Source organism: Pygocentrus nattereri, chromosome 2, assembly GCF_015220715.1.
Source record: "Pygocentrus nattereri isolate fPygNat1 chromosome 2, fPygNat1.pri, whole genome shotgun sequence".
In the NCBI taxonomy this organism is placed as follows: domain Eukaryota; kingdom Metazoa; phylum Chordata; class Actinopteri; order Characiformes; family Serrasalmidae; genus Pygocentrus; species Pygocentrus nattereri.
Genome location: NC_051212.1, coordinates 52,894,437 through 52,913,907, shown reverse-complemented (window position 1 = coordinate 52,913,907; position 19,471 = coordinate 52,894,437). Strand labels below are relative to the sequence as shown.

Genomic DNA, 19,471 nt, shown 5'->3' with positions numbered 1-19,471 from the left:
AATATTGGTTAGTGAAGGATTTACAATTGGAGAAAGATGCTGTCGAGATGATGTCAAGGCACTACTGTAAGTTGGCCACAGGGGCAAAACTCACTTGTATCCTGTCTGTGTAGTTGTCCAGCAACAACACTCCCGAACTGGTCACTTTCTTGGTCTCTACCATTGTCTTTAGGTCTGCCAGCAAGCTCATGTGTTTGGACATGTCTGTCGCTAGTACCTAAAGAGAGAGAAGCAAAGAAACCTTAGTTAAAGGGGCTCTAGGAATCAGAGGAAGACAAATAATGTCCCCAAAAAAGAGAGGGTGCTGTCTCACCATGTCGATGACCATCCTCCTGAGGGTCTGCCGCTGCTTCTTTGAAAGGTTCTGAAAGATGTCGCAGTTCTCCCCTTGCAAGAGCTTGAAGCCAACAGCCAAGTGGTGGTTCTCAAGAACGGATTCATCATTGTACATGAGGGCCAGTTCTGAGTCTGCAGTAGAGACATAACAGACAAGTTTATGCAATGCTCTCAGTGGACGTGGCTGAACAGAAGAGTAGATAAAACAGGACTGAATCTTTGCTCTTTGGTGGATCTCCATCTGGATCTGGTTAGTCTAACTCCATGTGAAAGGAGGGGTGGATGGGGCAAGAGCACTCACTGGTATTAATTAGGAACTGGTTGGAGACCCCTGGGTGGTCCACGTCGTGGATAGCTGCTGCAAAGATGGCTGCCAGAATCTCTAGGTCTGTGAAAACCGCCTGAGAATTAGAAAAGACAAAAATTTGAGTGTGAGAATGGGTACATTTTACTCAAAGTGACAAATCTCAGAAAGCTGAATGCTGAGCAGCTGATTCAGACCAGCTCTGGCTTTTGACATGTTTATTCTTCATTGAGTGGAAACATAGACAGTGAGAACGAGCTCCAGACAAACATGGTGCATTGTTTGGGGATTAGTGGAGCTAAACTGTCAGTTTACAAACTATTTAGATTAAGCCCTACAGGTACAGAAAACTTGAATACCACAGGTTTAAGATAAAGCCTAAAAAAGCTAAATAAGATTACACAACCAGGCCTTTCATGCATTCTTGGTGCTTAAAGGCTAATGCAGATAAAGTTTCCTGGACTAGAAGAGGCAACAATATATGATTAGCAGACACTGTTTGAGAAGAATAGACTCTTACATCCAGAGCAGGGGTGGACAGCAGGCTGTGTGTGGATTGTGCAACATCAGCAGCATGCAGACTATTGTGGTAGGCCACATCTGAGTGATAGTGGTCTTCAAGGGTCATCATGTAAGTCACAAAAGTGTCCATTGGGATCCTGAACGTCTTCATCAAGTCTCTTTCCTGCAGATAATACATGAAGGTTAGCTCAGATTCACCACATCAAGTCATGTGACTTCTTCGGACTGATGGACTAAAGGCACTGACCTGGAAGATGGCATACATGACGCAGGTAAGTGGACGTTGATGGGAATGTTCCGCAATCCTGAAGATGTTCAAACCCCACTTGTTAATGTTCTCCAAGTCCTGGCAAGAAGAATGAGGACAGTTCCATTATTAAGCTCAAGTCAAAACTTGAAAGCTAAAAGCATGTAATCTTTTGAAATTAGGCACTAGAAAGTGATCTTTAGGAGCTCACCTTGGCAAGCAGGTCTTCCAGGTCTGTCTTGACGCCGAACCGGGCCACGCTGCAGCTGCTGGAGATGCCTGGGCCATGTGTGACTTTCCTCACCCCGCTGATTTGAGTCATGAGCTGCTGCTGCTGCCCGGGCTGCCTCCTCTTCCTTTCTCGAGACTTCAGAGTAGGCGACGGGATCTCCAGCTCATTCTGTTTGTCTGTACGGTGGGGAGGGGGAGGTTTTAGTCTATCGTCTATGCTAATGTCCCAAAGCCATCCTTCGCATACTCAACCCGCAACTGATTCTGTGACCTTTAAGGCCTTTGTGGCAATTCATTTGGCTAAAAACATCTCTTCAACAACATGACATTCAGGACTGAGTCACATGCCATGAAGAAGGTAAACAACACAGTTACACGTAAAACGTTGAAATCTCTTTGAAAAGCCATTGACAACCAGGAAAAAACCCTCATCGCTTTGTTCACAAAACAAATGGCCAACAAACCCAAAGCAAAACAGAGAATTCTGCCTAATGAATTGTTTAGAGGGAATTCAAAGAATTGCGTCATGCTCGTCAACCGAATGGAGGCATACAGGTAGACAGTCCCTCACTACTAGTTCTGTTTATGTTTTGCCACCACTCTGCCTTTTCTGATTACCTATCATGTTTCTTCTCACTTTTTCAAATGAAAGAAGCTGATACAAGTAAGTCCTTCTCCATCTTTTCCTGTAATCCTGATACTGCTTAGTTCCCACCACTTGCATAGATTCTTGCAGCTCCTCCATTGTTTTTCTGCCTGTCAACGTCTTTTCCAGGAAAACAAGTTTTCCGTCTGCCTGCAGGCACCGCATGCAAGCTACGCTGCAGAAAACCTGTCCGCTAGCCACTTAGTGACTCAAGCAGTGGGCCTCAGGGCTTTGAACTCAAAGGTGAGGGGAGTGTGGTGACCCTTCAAAATCAAACACAGACGTCACTCTCGCCCCCCACTCCTTTACTCTGTCTTTTGTAAACCCCTCTTCTTCTTGTCTTCCTCCTACTTTCCCCTCTGTCCCACACTCACACGCTCTTTCTGCAGGCTGCAGACCAGATCAGACTGGTTTGAGAATAGCGGTGCAGGCAAACCACGAGGCATCCAGCTACCATACCCCTCCTTTTTCTTTTGCTTCCCTCTCTCACTCTCACAGCAGGGTAGCTATGCTATCTCTTCATCCTGCCTTCTTTGTCTCTGTCCTCGTCCCCTTGGTTATGATTTTTCCCACAGACAGAGTGGATGCATTCTAATAAGATTTTAATACATTTTAAGACATGCTTTCAGTTACTCCGCAGGGGATTCAAGCGTATTGAAAATGCCCAACGGCGCTCGGCTAAGCCTACGGAATGAGCCCCGAAAGATTTGACTCACCTAAGAATGTGTTGGAGATGAACTCGGACACCTGGTTGCCTGAGCGGCTCATCTCCGACAGGTGTGTCAGCTCACGGTTCAACATCCTCTTGAACTGAAACACAAAAGAAATCGAGTCATGTTAAATACCTTCCATTGTTCTTTTGAAAATTGAGTCCACCTTGTTTGAGACACATAACTGAAGCGCCATTTGTTCCACAAGCCATTTGCCTTAAATACAAAGTTATACATTATTTTTAATAAACGTTCCAGTCCATGATAATTCAATCAGAATAAGATGCAAATGTTGCAAGTATGCACCCCCTCACAAACCTTAATATAACCCCAGGACACCGAGAGCAGGTAGTTGGCCTCAGGCATGTTGGATGCCCCAGCAGTGGGCACCAAATACCCAGTCTGCACTGCACTCCTCTCTTGTGGCTACTGGGCCACACCGCTGCCTGACACAACTCTCCCCACATGTGGAAAACAACATGCAGCATCCTCGCCATGTCCCCTCTGCATTCTGTCACAAATCCAATTCCAGTGTGGAAAAACGAGGCCGAGGTATCCAGGCAGAATTCCGAGGCACGGAGGCTGAAATGGAGTAGCTCTCTACAATCTACACCTACGGCAAACTGTCTGCCTCAGTCTGCTTCCTTCCTTCTTCTGCAGTCTCTGTCACTTGCTCTCGTTCTCCCCCTCTCCCTCTCACTTTCTCTCTCTCCATTCCCTGTGCCCTACATCCTTCTGCTGCAATTTGCGTGACAGGGAAAAACCCCTCGCATCCCCTGCACGTGCACGCAAACAGCCGTACAGTGGAGTCTCTTTCAGGACTTTTTCCACCAAGCTGATAACATCACACAGAGCTACCCTGTAGACTCACATCGTGTCAATAAGCCTTACTCAGTCCCAATAAGCCTTACTCAGTCCAAACCATCCTTCCTTTGTCTGACACCAAAGGAAGCAGATAAGTGATTCATGTGTTCAGTCAGCCAGCTCAGACAGTGAGTCTGTCTCTGAGAGACGCCATGCACTCCACCTTTCCTCTCTCTATCAACCTCTTTTCCTAGAAAACAGAGGGATGGCCCCTACAGCCTGGCTCGTTGCTCAACTGTCATAAAGAACTAGTGGCAGATCTTTGGCACAGAAGTGATTATTTTGTGGTACTTTTTACTCCAAAACAAAGTCATGAGTCACAACTCAGTCATTTGTGCGCTACAGAATTTGAGAAGTTCTGCTCCGACCCCCCTTTACAGAAATCCCAGCTAATCTGCTAAACAGAAGTTTACATCAAAGGCACATTTTTTATCCCTTCAAAAGACGAACCTACATGCTTGGCTTACACCCTGGAAACATGCCAAAATTAAGCAAAGGAACTGTGCTGTTTTCAAGCAGCTGATTTACGTAGTTTGGTCCAAATATTTCTGTTGATTTTATTCAACAAAAGACAAATGATGGGCATGGAAATGTTTCACCTTTGTGCCATCAACAGCTGCAATTTATGTCAGTATGCACAGACAATTCTGTTTAACTGAAGGGCAATGCAGCAGGTTTACCTTCAAAAGTTCGGACAAACAAGTCTTCTTCATTAATTTACACAAAAGTGGACATAAATCAACAAATACAATTCCAGAAGCCTCCTCAAAAGTAAGGAAAACAAAACCAAAGTTTTTATGTCAGCGTATGACTTGGAAAAGTGAGACCTTCTGCAGCGCCATGCTTTCAGGTCAACCATTCAACCCACAGAAAACACTGAGAAGTTTCTTTTTTTGCGCCGATCAAAAACATACGCTAACGCTCGGACGCTCCTCTAACTGTAACTCACCTCTGCCCAGCCTTTCAGAACTCCCGACTTTCTCCTTTTCTCAGAGCAGCATAGTCCCATGGTTGCAGGCGCGATGCGTGCTGAGTGAGTGTCGGCCACTCACCGCTTGCCTTCGCTCACTGACGGATGCCAGGAAGTGCGTTAGACAAAGACCTGGCTGATTCACCTCTCTCCCTCTCTCTCTCTGAGCTCGCCCGCCTCCCTCCTCCAGCTCCTCCCTCACTCCCTCCGTGGCCCCAGGTACGCAGAGTCATTTCAGCCCGAGCCGCACACTCATTTCCTGATTACAAATGAGTGCGCCCCTCCGCCCCCTTAACTGCGCCAGCGTCATTTCAGTTGTTCACTTGTTTTCTGCAGTTGCTGTTGTGAAAAAACCTTGACTGAAATCACCACTGTCACACTCTATGTGCAGGCACGCATTACGCGTTGGCCTGCTTTCACTTTTTTGAATATTTTGGCTTGAACGGAAAAAACAGCAGATTAATTTTTTTCATGCAAATGGAATCAATAAGTGTGGAAAGCCATTTGCAAACCATCACTCGGCCCTGGCCGTGGGATCATGTGTGTCCAGTGTTACCCCATGCCAGTCTCTGAGTTCTTATCAGTGTAAACAGAGGAACGAGGTCAGGTGCAGAAAGCGCAGCCATCCCAGGCCTAGATATGACCCTGCAAACCGAGTTTGAGCTGCTGGGCTGGCTTTTGAAATGAGAAAGTCATTTCAGTCTGGAAGAAAGCGCTTAAACTGGCCTATTGTTACGTTATTACCACTGTAACTACCAAAGAGGTTCCTCATTTTTTCCTCAATGATATGCATTGTGATGGAAGCTGGCTGGGCTTCTCTCTTCATAGACGAGCAGCATTTTTATTTCTCTAATGTAGAATTTAAAAGCTATTTTTATGCTTGTGGCAGTTGTACATGACTTTTTGTGTCAAGAAAGCTGCAGGTGTGCAGTTTTATCTCGGCACGGCCGTCTTTGAGATGAAGTGCGCGCTGTTTTCACAGCCCTCCGCTCTTGCCCCCCGTCGCTTACTAGCAGCTCGACATAGTCGCAGTTAAACAAGCAGATTTTGACAATAAAAACACTATTTAACATGAGAACAAACATGAATACAGTAAAGCATCACATCATCTCTTGTGTTCTTGCGGTTGAGGCATTAATACGGTCACATGCAAAAGTTTGGGTACACGTTTTGTTGATTTTTGAAGTGAAAATAAGTGAACACGTCTACACAGGGTGCACATTTTAATGCACCATTACTGTTTTTTTTTTGCTGAATTTAGCAAAACAGGGAACAGTGAAGAATAACGTGGCCTGTGCAAAAGCCGACACATTGTATATGTTATGTTTTATTTTTTCTAATACGTTACGTAAAAATTTTGCTCAAAAAGTGCCACTTTTTTTCCACTTTATATTAACAGATTCACACATATTAACAACACATGTTATCTGACCAGGAGGGAGGATTTAAACTATGGCATACGATTGTAAAATACAGTCAGAGGAACGCCGGTTTGTGCTCCGGTCATTTGTTACGTTCCACGAGCAGCAAACCTGATTTAATTTAATGAAGATCTGATTCGATAAAGGAGGTATTAGATCATAAGTGTAAACACTGGGTTTCTTTGACAAGAGCTTTGAAAATGGTTAAGCCAACACACACATATCCAATCACAGTGCATCGTTTACTTGCTTATTCATATTTATTCTAATGTGAACACTTCCAGCCCAGATAAATGACTTTATAAATGATGTATCATTTATCTATCGTGCTCAGTAATGTACATTTATACACTGACACTGATTCCAGTGAAATCCAGAGCCGCCCATTTAGCAGCAAGTAAAACAAGTTAGTCAAGCGTATTTCAGAAGAGACGGACAGTTTTCGCCAGCAGGGCTTTGAACCAGGATACACGTTTCTGCAAAACCTGATCTTCCCTGCTGCCTGGAGCTCGACTGGGAAACTCGTTTCCAAGCATGTGCTTCCACCATAACATGCACACTGATGTAGCGCTGGTTGGAAACACTGTAGGCAGCATGAATTTGCAGTTTGCGGAGTGTGTGGTGAGAGCCAGAGCTGGAAAGCCTTGTCCCTGCTATAAACCCCATCCTTCACTGTGAGCAAACATGACCCTGAAATCAGCAGCCAGATAACATCCTGCAGCCGCACACACACGATCTGATAAAAGACACTGCATTCATTCATCAGATACACCACCACCGCAGTTACGCTGCTGTGCAAGAAAAAAAATACTTCATACAACTGGAAGGCAAACTCTGTAAGAAGCACGAATACAACCGTCACCTGTTTCTACCACTACTACCACCGAGCGCCACAAGAGGGTATCGAAATATCCCAACCGGATGATGGAAAACAAACCCTAACAGGAGATAAACCAGAAACAACGCCTTCAGGTTAGAGACAGAACTGTGAAAGAGAAGCTGTAGCCCAGTGTAATTATGCAGCACAATGTACAGCACTAATCTCATTCAGATACAATCAACTAGCACACTGCTATGGATTTAGCAGGCCTCCTTGGTGGGAAAGACGGTTTAAAAGGCATCACGAGACTTTCGTGAACGATCCACGAAAAAAAGTCACCATCAGATTTTTGGCTTTATTTTCAGTACAGCAGATTTTATTGCTGCTGTACTGAATCAGTGCCTCCACTATATCATGCCTACACGTCACTTTATACATTACCAGTATTAAGATGTACACCTTCTGCCTCGTACTCATACTGCTGTGGTCCATGCTGCCGTTATCTGTCCTCCCCTTTATGCACCTTCAATTTCTTGTTTATTGTTTGTCAATTTGGGGGTTGACGGGACCGTGAGTACAATGTTTGGTTCCACCTCATGTACCACATGTGATGTGAATGACAATAAAGCTCTCTTATCTTATCTTATCTTGTCAAATAAACGCTAACATTAAAGTGCTAACAAAAGTTAACATTAGCTGTTGGAACAAAACCTTCCATCTCCATTTTTGTTGTTTCTCATTTTTTGACACAATTTGAAAAGTCCAGCTGCTCGTCACGTCGAGAAAAAGGCCCAAAATGACCAAGACTGACATCTTTTTACTGACTTTGCTTATACACGCACACATTTTGCCCTCTTACCATTTGTATGTTGTCGGGAACAAAACCTCGTATCTCCAAAATGTAAACTTTACAGGAGAAGGAAAAAAACAACTGTACTTCTAATATAAGTCAGTGGAACCAGAGATTTTTCCAAGGAATTTTGGGCCATTTCTTTTGGTCCATTTGTGATGAAATTTACATGCAGTGTAAAGGACACCAGGCGTTTTCAAACTATGTCAAAAATTGAAAAATGTCAAAAATGGAGATGCGGGGTTTTCTTCCGACAGCAGCGATATATTATACACTGTTGTCATTTCAGCGTCGCCATTTGTTTGTTGACTAATGGAACGACAGAAATAGTAAAGCACAGAACTACACGCTGACCTACATTGCACTAAATAATATTAATAAAAATAATCATATTTTTAAAACAGTTAAATGATAAAGAATGATTTGTCTTCTCCTGTAAAACTGACATTTTCAAGATCTTTTTGGGACATAATGTTGGTGATAAAATGACAAAGCACTAAAAATCGTATGAAATGATTGGAATATCAAACGCCAGGGTCGCAGGAAGGAGTTCGAGGTTGGGTCTGCTTCACAGTGTGAATGATAACGTCGTGTAAAATGATTTGCCTTTTTTCTTTTTTTTTTGATAATTTTCATCAAGCAGAACGTGGTCAGAGACTACATATAACTCACGCCTCAAGCGGCCGATGCAGAACCCGCTCACTCCGCTCTGAACGAACTTTATGCAAATTAGCTGAGTGGCAACCAATCACATTGTTAATGAGTGGCGACGGAACCCATGGTGCCACGCCCACAGCCAAACACCGAGATTCAGCACAGGGTGCTGACAGAAAGGTTGATTAAAAACAAGAGAATGTGTTCAAAGTGCAGGACGCTGTTGCGTTAACATGTTTTTTTAGGTTGAAATAAACAACATTAGGCTCAGAACAGCTCAGCTTGTGTGGCCAGCAGTCGGTGGTGGAAGCGATTCGGGTCGCTGTGATGAAAATGCGACAGTGCAAGTTTTAAAAATACATGAATAAAACCTAAAAATACAAACTGCCCCCGTCAAACAAGCGCACGCAGGTCGTTAAAGCAGTCAAATCCTTTTAAAGTTTTCATCTTTTTTGTGAATTATTTGTAGGTATTGTAGTTGAACAGCCGTAAATATATATATATATATATATATACATATATAAAATTACATTTTTGATGAAAAATAAAACACTACGAGCTGTAACTGTATACAATATGTAAAATAAAGAACAAAAAGATCAAATAAAATTGTGATAATTAAATTATTTAATATTTCTATTTGTTTCTATTGATCATTTTCATTATTATTTTACTTTTTTAGTATTTGTTTTTTTTTCGATTTTGGTGTAAACCAATTACATGAAAATATAGGTCTAGGCTTATCTAGTGCACATAATCTAAGCTATATGCAAATATAACTAACAGTACTTGTTAATGACAATATAGGCTCTAAAAATCATAAACTGAGATGCACTGAGAATCGTTTCATAATTGCATCTTGACATTCTGGACTGAAATTGAACCATGAATAAAATAAAGGCATGATGGACTGACATCCACTTAGTTATTTGGTTCCCAAGTGACTGACTACCATGTTTACCATGGCTGTTGTTGTTTACAGATGCTATATAATTGGTCTAAATTGGAGTATTTGTCGTTCGGTGTTCTGGAAATGCTGATGACACCCGTCCTAAAAAGTACATTATGAAGTAATTTATTGTGATAATTCTAGTAAACATTTATCGCAGTGTTTCTAATTTGTTGACGCATCGTTGAGCCCCATTTCCAGGTTGTTAGGAAGTGTGTGGGTTCAGGCTTACCTTAGTGGAGGCCATGTCACTGACCGAGCGATACGTCTGGATGGTCTCCAGCTGGTCCAGGCACCAGTCCAGCTCCTCCATAGTCTCCACGGCCAACTTCTGGTAGGACTCGTCTGGGAAGAGACACGCGGACATGCAGTCAGGGGCCAGAGGAGGTGGTCTGGCACAAACGGGGCAGGAATGACCTTTCATGTTGGTGTGGATGTGGCCACATTCTTCATTGCTAGGAGAGTTCGGGTTGGGATCGGGTCAGGGTTCCACTGGACCACCAGTTTAGTCCATGATCCTTAACCCGTTTCAGAGTCTGTCAATTTTTTTTGCGGCGAGATCCTCATGCTAGTCTTTGTCTTCCGTCACTACTACCCATATATTTTCCGCCCATCTCTCACTCTCTCTGTCCTCTCTCTCTTTCTGACTGGTTTTGACGCTTACGTGTGAATGATTCTCAAGCTCAGGGGAGTTTCTGGAGGGAGGGGACTCTAAAACTCCTTCATTCTCTTTCCCTCCTTTGCTCCCTCACTATCGGGGCTCTGAATATGAACAATGTTACACTCAAGGTCCTTTGGGTTTTCTCACTAAAATTAAGGGGCGTGAGAGCGAGGTCAACCGAAAACTGACTTTGAGGAGACTGGTTAAATCCCTATGAGAGGTCAGTTACCCTGTTGACTGAAATCACCTCAGTGTTACCCCAGGAGGAGACGACTGAGCCGGAGACAGTGTCAGGATAACTGAGTTGAGCAGAAAATTGTGGAATGAGGCAGAAAAAAAGGAACAAAGAAAGAAAGCTTGATGCCTCTACGTCTCGTTTGAAAGGTTCTACCACCCCTACACCAGACTTCTGCCGTTCAGTTGACACCACAGCTCATGAGCCCCCCACTGCTCCCTTTGATCCGCCCCGAGAGAAATAACGAGGTGGGGGAATGAAATCAAAGCCCGTGCTGTGTTTGCAAGAGCAACACGAGAAGCAAACTTTACTCCCTCCTCTGGCCTGCTTCCAAGCACAGCAGATTTGGAGCCAAGCAAATCAAACCACTTCCCCCTGAAGGCCAGACACCGCTAAACTGCGGAGCAGATTTCTACATGACACTTCAACTGACCGGTGGCTACAGGCGACTTCTACTTCGGGACGGCAGCGTTGTTGCAAGGCGAACAATGATGCTCGTTGCTGAAACTCTGAAACTCGTACTCATTATTTGTGAGAGGTGCCAGTACAATGCTCAAGATTATTTATTCCCCAAGGTGCAGGCTGTGCCTCAGTGACCTGACCTTAGTGTAATGTTGCACTGCCAGGTTGCCTTGGTCTACACACATCATCTCCCATTCGCACCCCTTCGTACTGAGGGCCAACTTCGGTCAACAGCCCGAAACCAACCAGAAGTGACGGAAACTGTATTTACGTTCAACAAGAGTCCCCAACAAAACTCAACCATGGAATGAGTGCAGGAATAAAGCAAGTCAAAGCAATATGACACTAAGCCTGCCATGGAAGCTGATGACATTTTGCTTAATGAATGACTTTAATCAATGACTGGAACCACTACGTCTGTCTCCAGATTACACATGTAGACGAGCAATAAAATTGAGGGGAAGGTTTAGATTAAACACGCTGACGTCTGTTGAGGGATATACGGAGCATTACAGTTGATGAATAAGGCTGCTCTGAAGCCGACTCCTGCGCTCAATGTGCTCCACATATGGGGCCGATTTAAGCCATGTGTTTCGATCTGAGGCCTGGCATGGATTCACACGAATACTGCTGTCAATATGTCACCACCGCAGGAGTCTGAGAGGGGGAGAAGTGCAGGCACGTTCTACCAGGGGCGTCATGCAACCCGAAAGTGTGCTGTCGAACTACCCACACCCAAAATTATGGTTTTGATTAATCGTTCAGAATTAGAGGGCAAATTCGTAATTTTCAAAATCAAAGAAGTTCAGAGTCCACAATCTCCTGAATGTTAAACCATGATCACAAAAGAAAGATATTCGATTATTACTTTCTATTTTCATTTACGTGATTCTGTTCTGCATCTTTAATGGACTGTATCTATGTGGAATTGGGCATGCAAATTAGTTTAATCACCAAATTGGTTTTGAAAGTAACATTGGAGGAAATTCGTAGAAAGGTACAGCAAGGTACGATAAATTATTAATCAAATCAAGGATCAAGGATAAAATTCTGCAATTTTTTGCAAGACCTCAAGACAAGAATGTGACTTAAAAAGTCGAAATCCAAAGTGAGTCTGTGATGCAACGCCGCCTCCCCTGCGACTCCTATGACGCACTTCAGTCGTGAACAAACTATCCGGCTCCTCACCGCGTACCAATTCATACACAAAATGCTTTCTTGTGAAGGGCCAAGGAACGTCCAGGTCTGGTACTCTGTCTGATGGGTCCACCGTATGGGCTTACTCCACAAAAACCCACAGTGTGGATTTACCCAGAATCCTCTTTGGGCCCACAAAACCAGCTCTGTCCAAGTGGCTGGCTGTTCCAGCAGGTCCCCCCCCCCTCCCTGGCCAGCCTCACACTACTCCTCTCTGTCTGCTCATGTCCCCCAGCCACACTGGTGATATATGGGCCAGGCTTTTCCCAGACCTGCTCATAAAGGACCAAAGAGGCTGCAGCTTTTGCTGAATATGAGTCACAAAGTTGTAAACACACTACAGCTGCATGTCTCCAATCTTTTTGATGTGCGTCTTGTTAGAGTGGCCTTATGTCGGCTCAGGCCTTTGAAACGTCCCATCAGAAGCATGACTCTCAGACTGGAATAATACGGCCAAAAGTCTGAAGCGATTGCTAGAGGAATCAGCAACTGAGAATATCCTGATACATGTGCAAGGTCGTTGATTATAATTGGCTGTTTTTCTGGGAGTCAATCCCACTCGAAGGTCATTTATTTGGTCAGGTTACAGTTCCCTTCAGTCGGAATGGATTTTCGTCCCATTTTGGAAGCAAAGCTTTTGACTCCTCGCTGACCTCCTGATTTGGTCGGTGTGACTTTGCCCCACATTTTCCGACTCTCTGTTTAAAATTTAACAAACAGGACAAAACCCACAAAGCACTTTGCTCACAGTCTCCTAGAGTCATCCTTCAGGACCTGAAAGCCACATCCGAGGACATGTATCTGACTTTTGACACCGAACCAGATCTCAAAACCACAAACGATCTCCTCAGTTTGTTCAACTCTGACATTTGTGTCATGTTGTTTAATGTTACTGTGGACTGTACTGTGTGTTTCCATGTATATCGGTTAATAATTGTGGAGTGCCAAGCTGTTTACAAACTAAGTGAGAAATTAATGTTAAACAATGTCACATTCAGCCAAAGCATTTAAGCACCTCTCTGATCCCTTTGCACTCTCAGTGGAGGTCACACTATTTGTCTCGCTAGAGTAACAGTTGGCTGAAGAGGAGGAGGTGGTGAATTGGCATGGTTTCGCTGGGGCCTCTGAGATGCATGTGGAAAAACGCCCAGGGCATACGCTTGACCCCAGCATGGCTCGCTGGATCCCACCTCCCTCTCCGTTTATTGTTTGTCTGGGCTTGGCACGTGACCACCATGGCAAAACCTGTCAGTGGAAATGAGCTCTGTGCATTCTCTATGTTGTGAAAGTCACCTGCTTTCAACAGCTGCTGCGGCGAGAGGGCATGCAGAACTACAAACAAAATAGTGTAATAATAATAATTATAATAACAATAATAATAATAATCATTATGTATTTAGCAGTTACACAATTCAAAAGTGCCTTGAACAGGAATGTAAATGAAAAACTAAAAAGATAAATAAAAAAAAAACAACACAATTGTACACAGGTGAAAATGAGTCAAAATGCTTCTACACATATGCTAATCCAGGGGTCGATATGCAAATGTTAAGAAGGGCATTTTTGTCCTTTCAACAAAAATCAAACCACCTTGGGAGCCACATTTTATATCCATTTTTACCATCTTGGCTGTAAATATGTGTCAGTATGTGCTGATGGACTAGTATAGGCTAAAATATAATATAGACTTTGCTCTGCTTTAAGCTTTAGCTTAGCTATAGCCGCTTTTCTCACATCTCCAGCAGGAAACTTTTCCCAAAAGTAGAACAGCTTCTTGTAAAATGTCTCTCAACGTTCGACTTTTCATGAGGCTGAAGTCGCTTCTCATTCGCCAGCTTCCTGTGCAAATTTTCCTGTACTACCTTAAACGGTCCCTGAGGTGCCAGAATGTAACTGCTGCACCATTTAAGGTGGAACGGCTAAATTCACACAGGTAGCTGGCGAATGAGAATTGACTGACTTCAGCTTCACGACTTTTTAGCGTTTGACAGTTTCTCGTTGCAGATTAAACGTATCAGGAAACCAGCTGGGGTGATTATAAACTCTAATAGGTCCATTCATCTCCAAATGATCGATGTTCATCTTAAATCTTTCTCTTTGCCGTTTTGTTAGCTACTAGCTAGGCGAGATTATTGTCTGCATTGCTATGGTGACCAGCAGTCTGTGTGCCAACCTTCAATGTTTAATGGTGAATTAGCAGTTCTACATTAACTCCAGCGTTTAAGACCATTTACTGTTAAACTGTGTTGAAGGATCAGCAGAGCTTTATTTACTGTAAATTATTTTATTATTACCTACTAATCTGATTCTGCTGTGGAGCCAAAACAGGGTAGTAAAAGAGCAGCATATTGCTGACCCCAGTGCTAGCCTAAACAAATACGTTTTAATCTCAAGTCAGAAAAACCTGCATTTCTAATATTCCCAGGAATGCCTTTCCAGAGTTTAGAGTCTATATAAGAGAAAGGTCTTCCACCAACTGAGCTGTTAGAAGTCCTAGATGTCTGCGGTAAGCCTGGGTCAGGTAAGTAAAGTAGTCTGGACAGGCTATAATGCTTCAACAGATCAGTGAGATGTACCAGAGCTCGGCCATTAAAAGTCTTAAATGCCATAAACAAAAGGCAAAATTTAACAGGAAGCCATTGTAAGCCGAATAAGACTGGAGTAATATGCTCAAACTTTCTTATCCTGGTGAGGACATGGACTTCTTCATTCCAAACTTGCTGGAGTCGATTTAGAAACCCAGCAGGGCAACTGGCCAGTAACACATTACTGATTAGACTTTCTCAGTCTAATCTAGTAGCTGTGAAAGCATGAAACTTCATTAGCATCGTGTAGGGATAGCATCTGTCTTTATTTTGGATATGTTTCTCAAGTAATAGAGATTTTACTCATATGGGACTCTAGCAGTGTTACACAAGGCCTTTTACTGTAGCTTTTGCTTGCATTGGTCAAGGATAAAATCTGCAACCTAATTTCAAGCTGAACAGTAATGGACAAATGCTGTCAAGCTATTACTTAAATTACTTCAGGCCAGCGCTCCGGCTCGTGTGACAACAAATGTCTCGGGTACTGTAATGTGATGGAAATTGCATGACTGAGGAAAGTAGGTCTGTTGCATCTCAACGGGTTTCTACAAAATGACAGCCTTGCATAACTATGATGTTTAAGCCACTATTTTTTTAACTGACTGTTGTTAAATGTACTTAAAAGCATGTTTACAGCAAGCTAGCTAGCCAGCTAACAGTGCCTGTAGATTAAGAATTCTAATAATCTCTAATCAGCTCCGTCAGTTCAGCAGAGTTAACCTGCTTAGTGTTGTTTGGTAGGAAAGCTTAAGAGTTTACAGTAGTTTCAGAAGCAAAGGCCGTTTTACAGAAACTTTCCTTTTTTTAAATCTTGGCAGGCCAGTTAAATCTGACAGGTCAAGATCAGATTTTCCACTAATTTGTTTTACAGAAGCAAATCTTATCTTACAGCATCTTATCTCAAGTTAGGAAATGATCAACTTTCATGCCTGTTACCTTGCAACCGTGCACTGACTGAGACACAAGTTACATAAACATAAGCACATAAATGTACTCAAAATAATCAAGTTAGTCAGCCAGACAGCTACCATTAGCTATATACACTGATATATAAAGGTCAAACAAAACTAAAGCGTAATAAACTTGAAGTTAAGAATACTGTAAGAGTGCCCTCTGCTGTTTATCAGAGCGTCACCGCTCTGCAGTTTCAGTTTCAGTTTCCCAATCCCGTGCTAACATTATTCCTCCTAATAAACAGACACACGTCCAGCGTTCAGTTTCATTATTTCACACACCCCCTCAAAGCTAATGCAGTGTGAAATGTGTAAGTATGTGTTTATGAGTATTAAAATTGTGTTATTCACCACCATCACTGTAAAATTGTATCGTGAACATTAACAAACGAAGGTAGTAAGAGGGGATGGTGGAGATTGAGTCTGCAGCGTCTGGGGTTTTAAACGCTGATAGAAAAAAAACATCTTACAAGTATTTCATTGTAGATAAATGTAGCATCATTATAGTTACGGTGAACTGTGCTGCTAAACAGAAGTTAAGGCAGTTCTGAGGTTTATTTTAAAGTTAGGACAGTATTTAGGAGCTTTAGTCTAGTTAGGATGTTTCCGTAATACTGTTTTCTTATCTGGAGTTAATGATGAGATTATGAAGTTAAGAGCTGTTGTCCTGTAACAGCTTCTGTCCTGAATTCAGTCCTGACTGAAGTCGTCACGGTGACAAAAACAGATAAGATTTCAGAGCTAAGACGTTTCTGTATCATGACCGCTGGGTTCCAACTGTATCGTCACTACCAGCAGTGTCTTAAAACCAGAAAGAACTGCTCCATTAATCCAGTTAAAATAAGGCCAGGAGGGGTTCCTGATGTCTTTTGGAACAGCTTGAAGCTTTACTTTAACTATTCTTTGTCAGAAAAGAATCAGATCATATTCTGATATGATTTTAATGCTCATACTCATAATGAAGGAATACTAAAGTCGGCAAACTAAACAAACTGACTTGACGCCATGAAGACCAACAGAAGAGCTATTTCACTTTGGTTCAATGGTTCAAGGGTTCTTTAGTAAACAGTGAACACTGAAAGATCCATCTGAATGCACAAATGGTTCTTTGCATGATTTAATGGTTCTTCTCTACGATGGAAAAGGTGGAAACACATTTGGGAGTTTTAACTGACTTGGATTTTAGACCTCGATTTTCTCTATTTTATTAAAACAAAAGATTGAACAGTCCATTTTGTCAATGATAACACTACCCAAACTACCAAATGTTTCAGTCGTGACTGTTTCCGTAGTGACAATTTTAGCTCATTTTGAGCAGACCTCAAAAGTGCTAGGGTTTCGTTATCATTACAAGTCATAGAACCTTAGTTTTAATCACATTTTCCTGATAAATTTATCATGAGTGTAACGTGGGTAAAATCCATGATCAGGGGCAAATCCATAATCAGGGTCTAAACAGTCCAGGGTCAAAGAGCCAAGACGGAGAGATCGAGGGACAGACATTACGGAAGACTACGGAGGCCAGAAGAAACAACACCATACAAAGACCAGCAACTAACAAGGGAAAACACAGGGCTTAAATACAAGAACAACGAGGGTTAACAAGACACAGGTGAAAACAATCAAGGGCGGAGTCTAGAAACAAGGGGGCAGAACAGGGAAGAATCAAAACAAGGAAGCACATGGACAAGACCAGAGGTAAACAAACTCACATGGAGGACTGTGAGGGGCCAATCATGACAATGAGTCTAATTTTTAAATTACAAAAACTGTGTTTTCATGTCACTACCGAAACACAGAGTTTTATTCCATAGGCGGAACTTTTTTAAAGCCACGCCCCTGCATTTTAGAGCATCTCTGAAAATCAGTTAATTATATAAATGATGTCTGTACAACTGCTCAAAGCTGTCCTGGCTAGCGTTTCAAAATGAGCTAAAATTGTCACCACCGAAACATTTGGTAGTTTTGATAGCGCTACGATTGTTTTGGTAGTACAAAATGGAGACTTCAATCTTTTGTTTTAATGAAAGCAGAATCATTTTAAAAAGCAGAATTTCAGTCCAAAATCCAAGTTAAAAGCTGTCATCTCTGAACCAATTCAGTAGAATAAGTCATAGTTTTTTGAGGACACTTCACTGTCTTGGTCACAAAGAAATGACTGACATATGTGACAGATAGCAGATGTCAAGACCTAAAACTTATGTACACTTCAAATCGGGCAAAGGTTTCACTAACTGTCAGATCTGACGATGTGGAGCAGACAGTTCAGAATTCTTTAGCTCGCTACTTAACCTGCGCTGACTGCGCCTGTGGCCTAAGGCTGTATACATGACGTGTGTATGGACTGAACTAACACATCACTGTCATTGGAAGAAAACCTCGTATCTCCAAAATGTTAACTTCACAGGAGAAGGAGAAACCCCATTTAACTTTTAATGTAAGTCAATGGAACCAGAATTTTTCCCAGGTCATTATGGGTCAGTTCTTTCCGTCTCTTCTTCATGAAATATACAGACAATGGAAAGGGCAACAGGTATTTTCAAAGTATGCCAGAAACTGAAAAACAGAGATTTTTGGTTTTCTTCCGACAGCAGCGATATCTAAGAAGTGTTGCATACGAAGGCTGACACAAAGCCAGCCGCAGTCAAAGCCGTTCCGTACAGGCCAGGTAACTCGCCCCATTTTCTTGGAAAGATCTCATGCAGCATTCCTTGCAAGGGCTCTGCGCAGACCTGAAATCAACCACATCCTTTTTTTGCAGCCTGCCTGCGCTGCGAGCCGGCCGATATCTCGCCTCTCTGACATTTGTTGTTCTTACTGCGAGGTTTCTGTGACTTTTTTTTCTTGCTTGGAGGTTTTTTACGAGGGCGGTTTTATCTCAAGCCACTTCAAATAAAAGAAGTCTGGCAAACAGCGGCATCCACACCCTCTCTTTCTCTTTTCTCTTTCTGTTTTTTGCTTCCTTCTCTGGTTCGCTCCTGCCTCTCATCTCAGGCCTGTCTGACAGCCTACACAATGCACCATAGAGCGCTTTTGGCTGGGGATTACTTTAGGGAAGGGCCGCCGGTCAGCTTTACAGCTTTGCTGACGTCAATGGCATAATTCAAATACTAACCAGCGTGCAAGCTTTGAGACCCGCACTACCGCTTTACAGCCCGGAGGCCTGAAAAACCCGGACTGGATCCGACGGAGTGGAGCGTGCACAGCCGTGAAGCAGGGCTGGAATTCGGCAGGACTAGGCCTTGTTTTATTAGACATGTCAATGGCTGAGTGGCATTTAGTCGTACGAGGAGTCCAAATTACACTGTAATGGAGCAGAAGGCACTGAAATGTGAACATCATTTCCACATGAATATAATATATTACAGCAGCATGTTCAGTTTGTCAGTAACTATGCTGATATTTTTTACTGCATGCAGTAAATTCAGTGCATTGCTTTTTCTCCGTGCCACTAAACTGTTGACTCTGAGATCCTTTTTTAACAAGCACAAGAAGGTCCACTCCATTTAAATGTTTATTTAAGCTGCAGCAGTATTAGCTGCTATTAGCTGCTTCACTTGGCGGAACTCCGAGTCGCTGTAGACCGAGGCAGAACAGACGGAAGCGATCCCACAGTGAGTTATGAAGGATGTCCTTGAGAAAGCTGTTTTTGTAATTCAGCCTTTCAGGCCCAGTAGATCTGACGGACCATTTAGAACGGAACGGCAATGTGGCTAACATGGAGGAAATGGAGAATTTGCATAATGACGACCATTTCCAGCTTTCATTTACTGGGATTTTTAAGGAAGTATTTCTAAACTTCCTTGTTTCTTTTTGCACTGAAGACAACAAACAAAAGGCATTGCTTTGACGTA

The 19,471-nt window shown here is 42.8% G+C and overlaps 1 protein-coding gene across 2 annotated transcripts in view; it reads right to left on the bottom strand.

Annotated features, from left to right (window-relative positions):
* pde4bb (phosphodiesterase 4B, cAMP-specific b) overlaps positions 1-19,471 on the bottom strand; it is a 78,136-nt gene that overhangs the window by 2,270 nt on the left and 56,395 nt on the right. For both annotated transcript variants that reach the window (XM_017703407.2, XM_017703408.2), the window contains 8 exons: positions 9,757-9,869; positions 3,003-3,096; positions 1,621-1,817; positions 1,410-1,508; positions 1,161-1,325; positions 638-737; positions 314-468; positions 95-217 (listed from right to left, as the gene is read on the bottom strand). In XM_017703407.2, the coding sequence (XP_017558896.1) occupies positions 95-217; positions 314-468; positions 638-737; positions 1,161-1,325; positions 1,410-1,508; positions 1,621-1,817; positions 3,003-3,096; positions 9,757-9,869 (1,046 nt within the window). The remainder of the gene's footprint in view (positions 1-94; positions 218-313; positions 469-637; positions 738-1,160; positions 1,326-1,409; positions 1,509-1,620; positions 1,818-3,002; positions 3,097-9,756; positions 9,870-19,471) is intronic.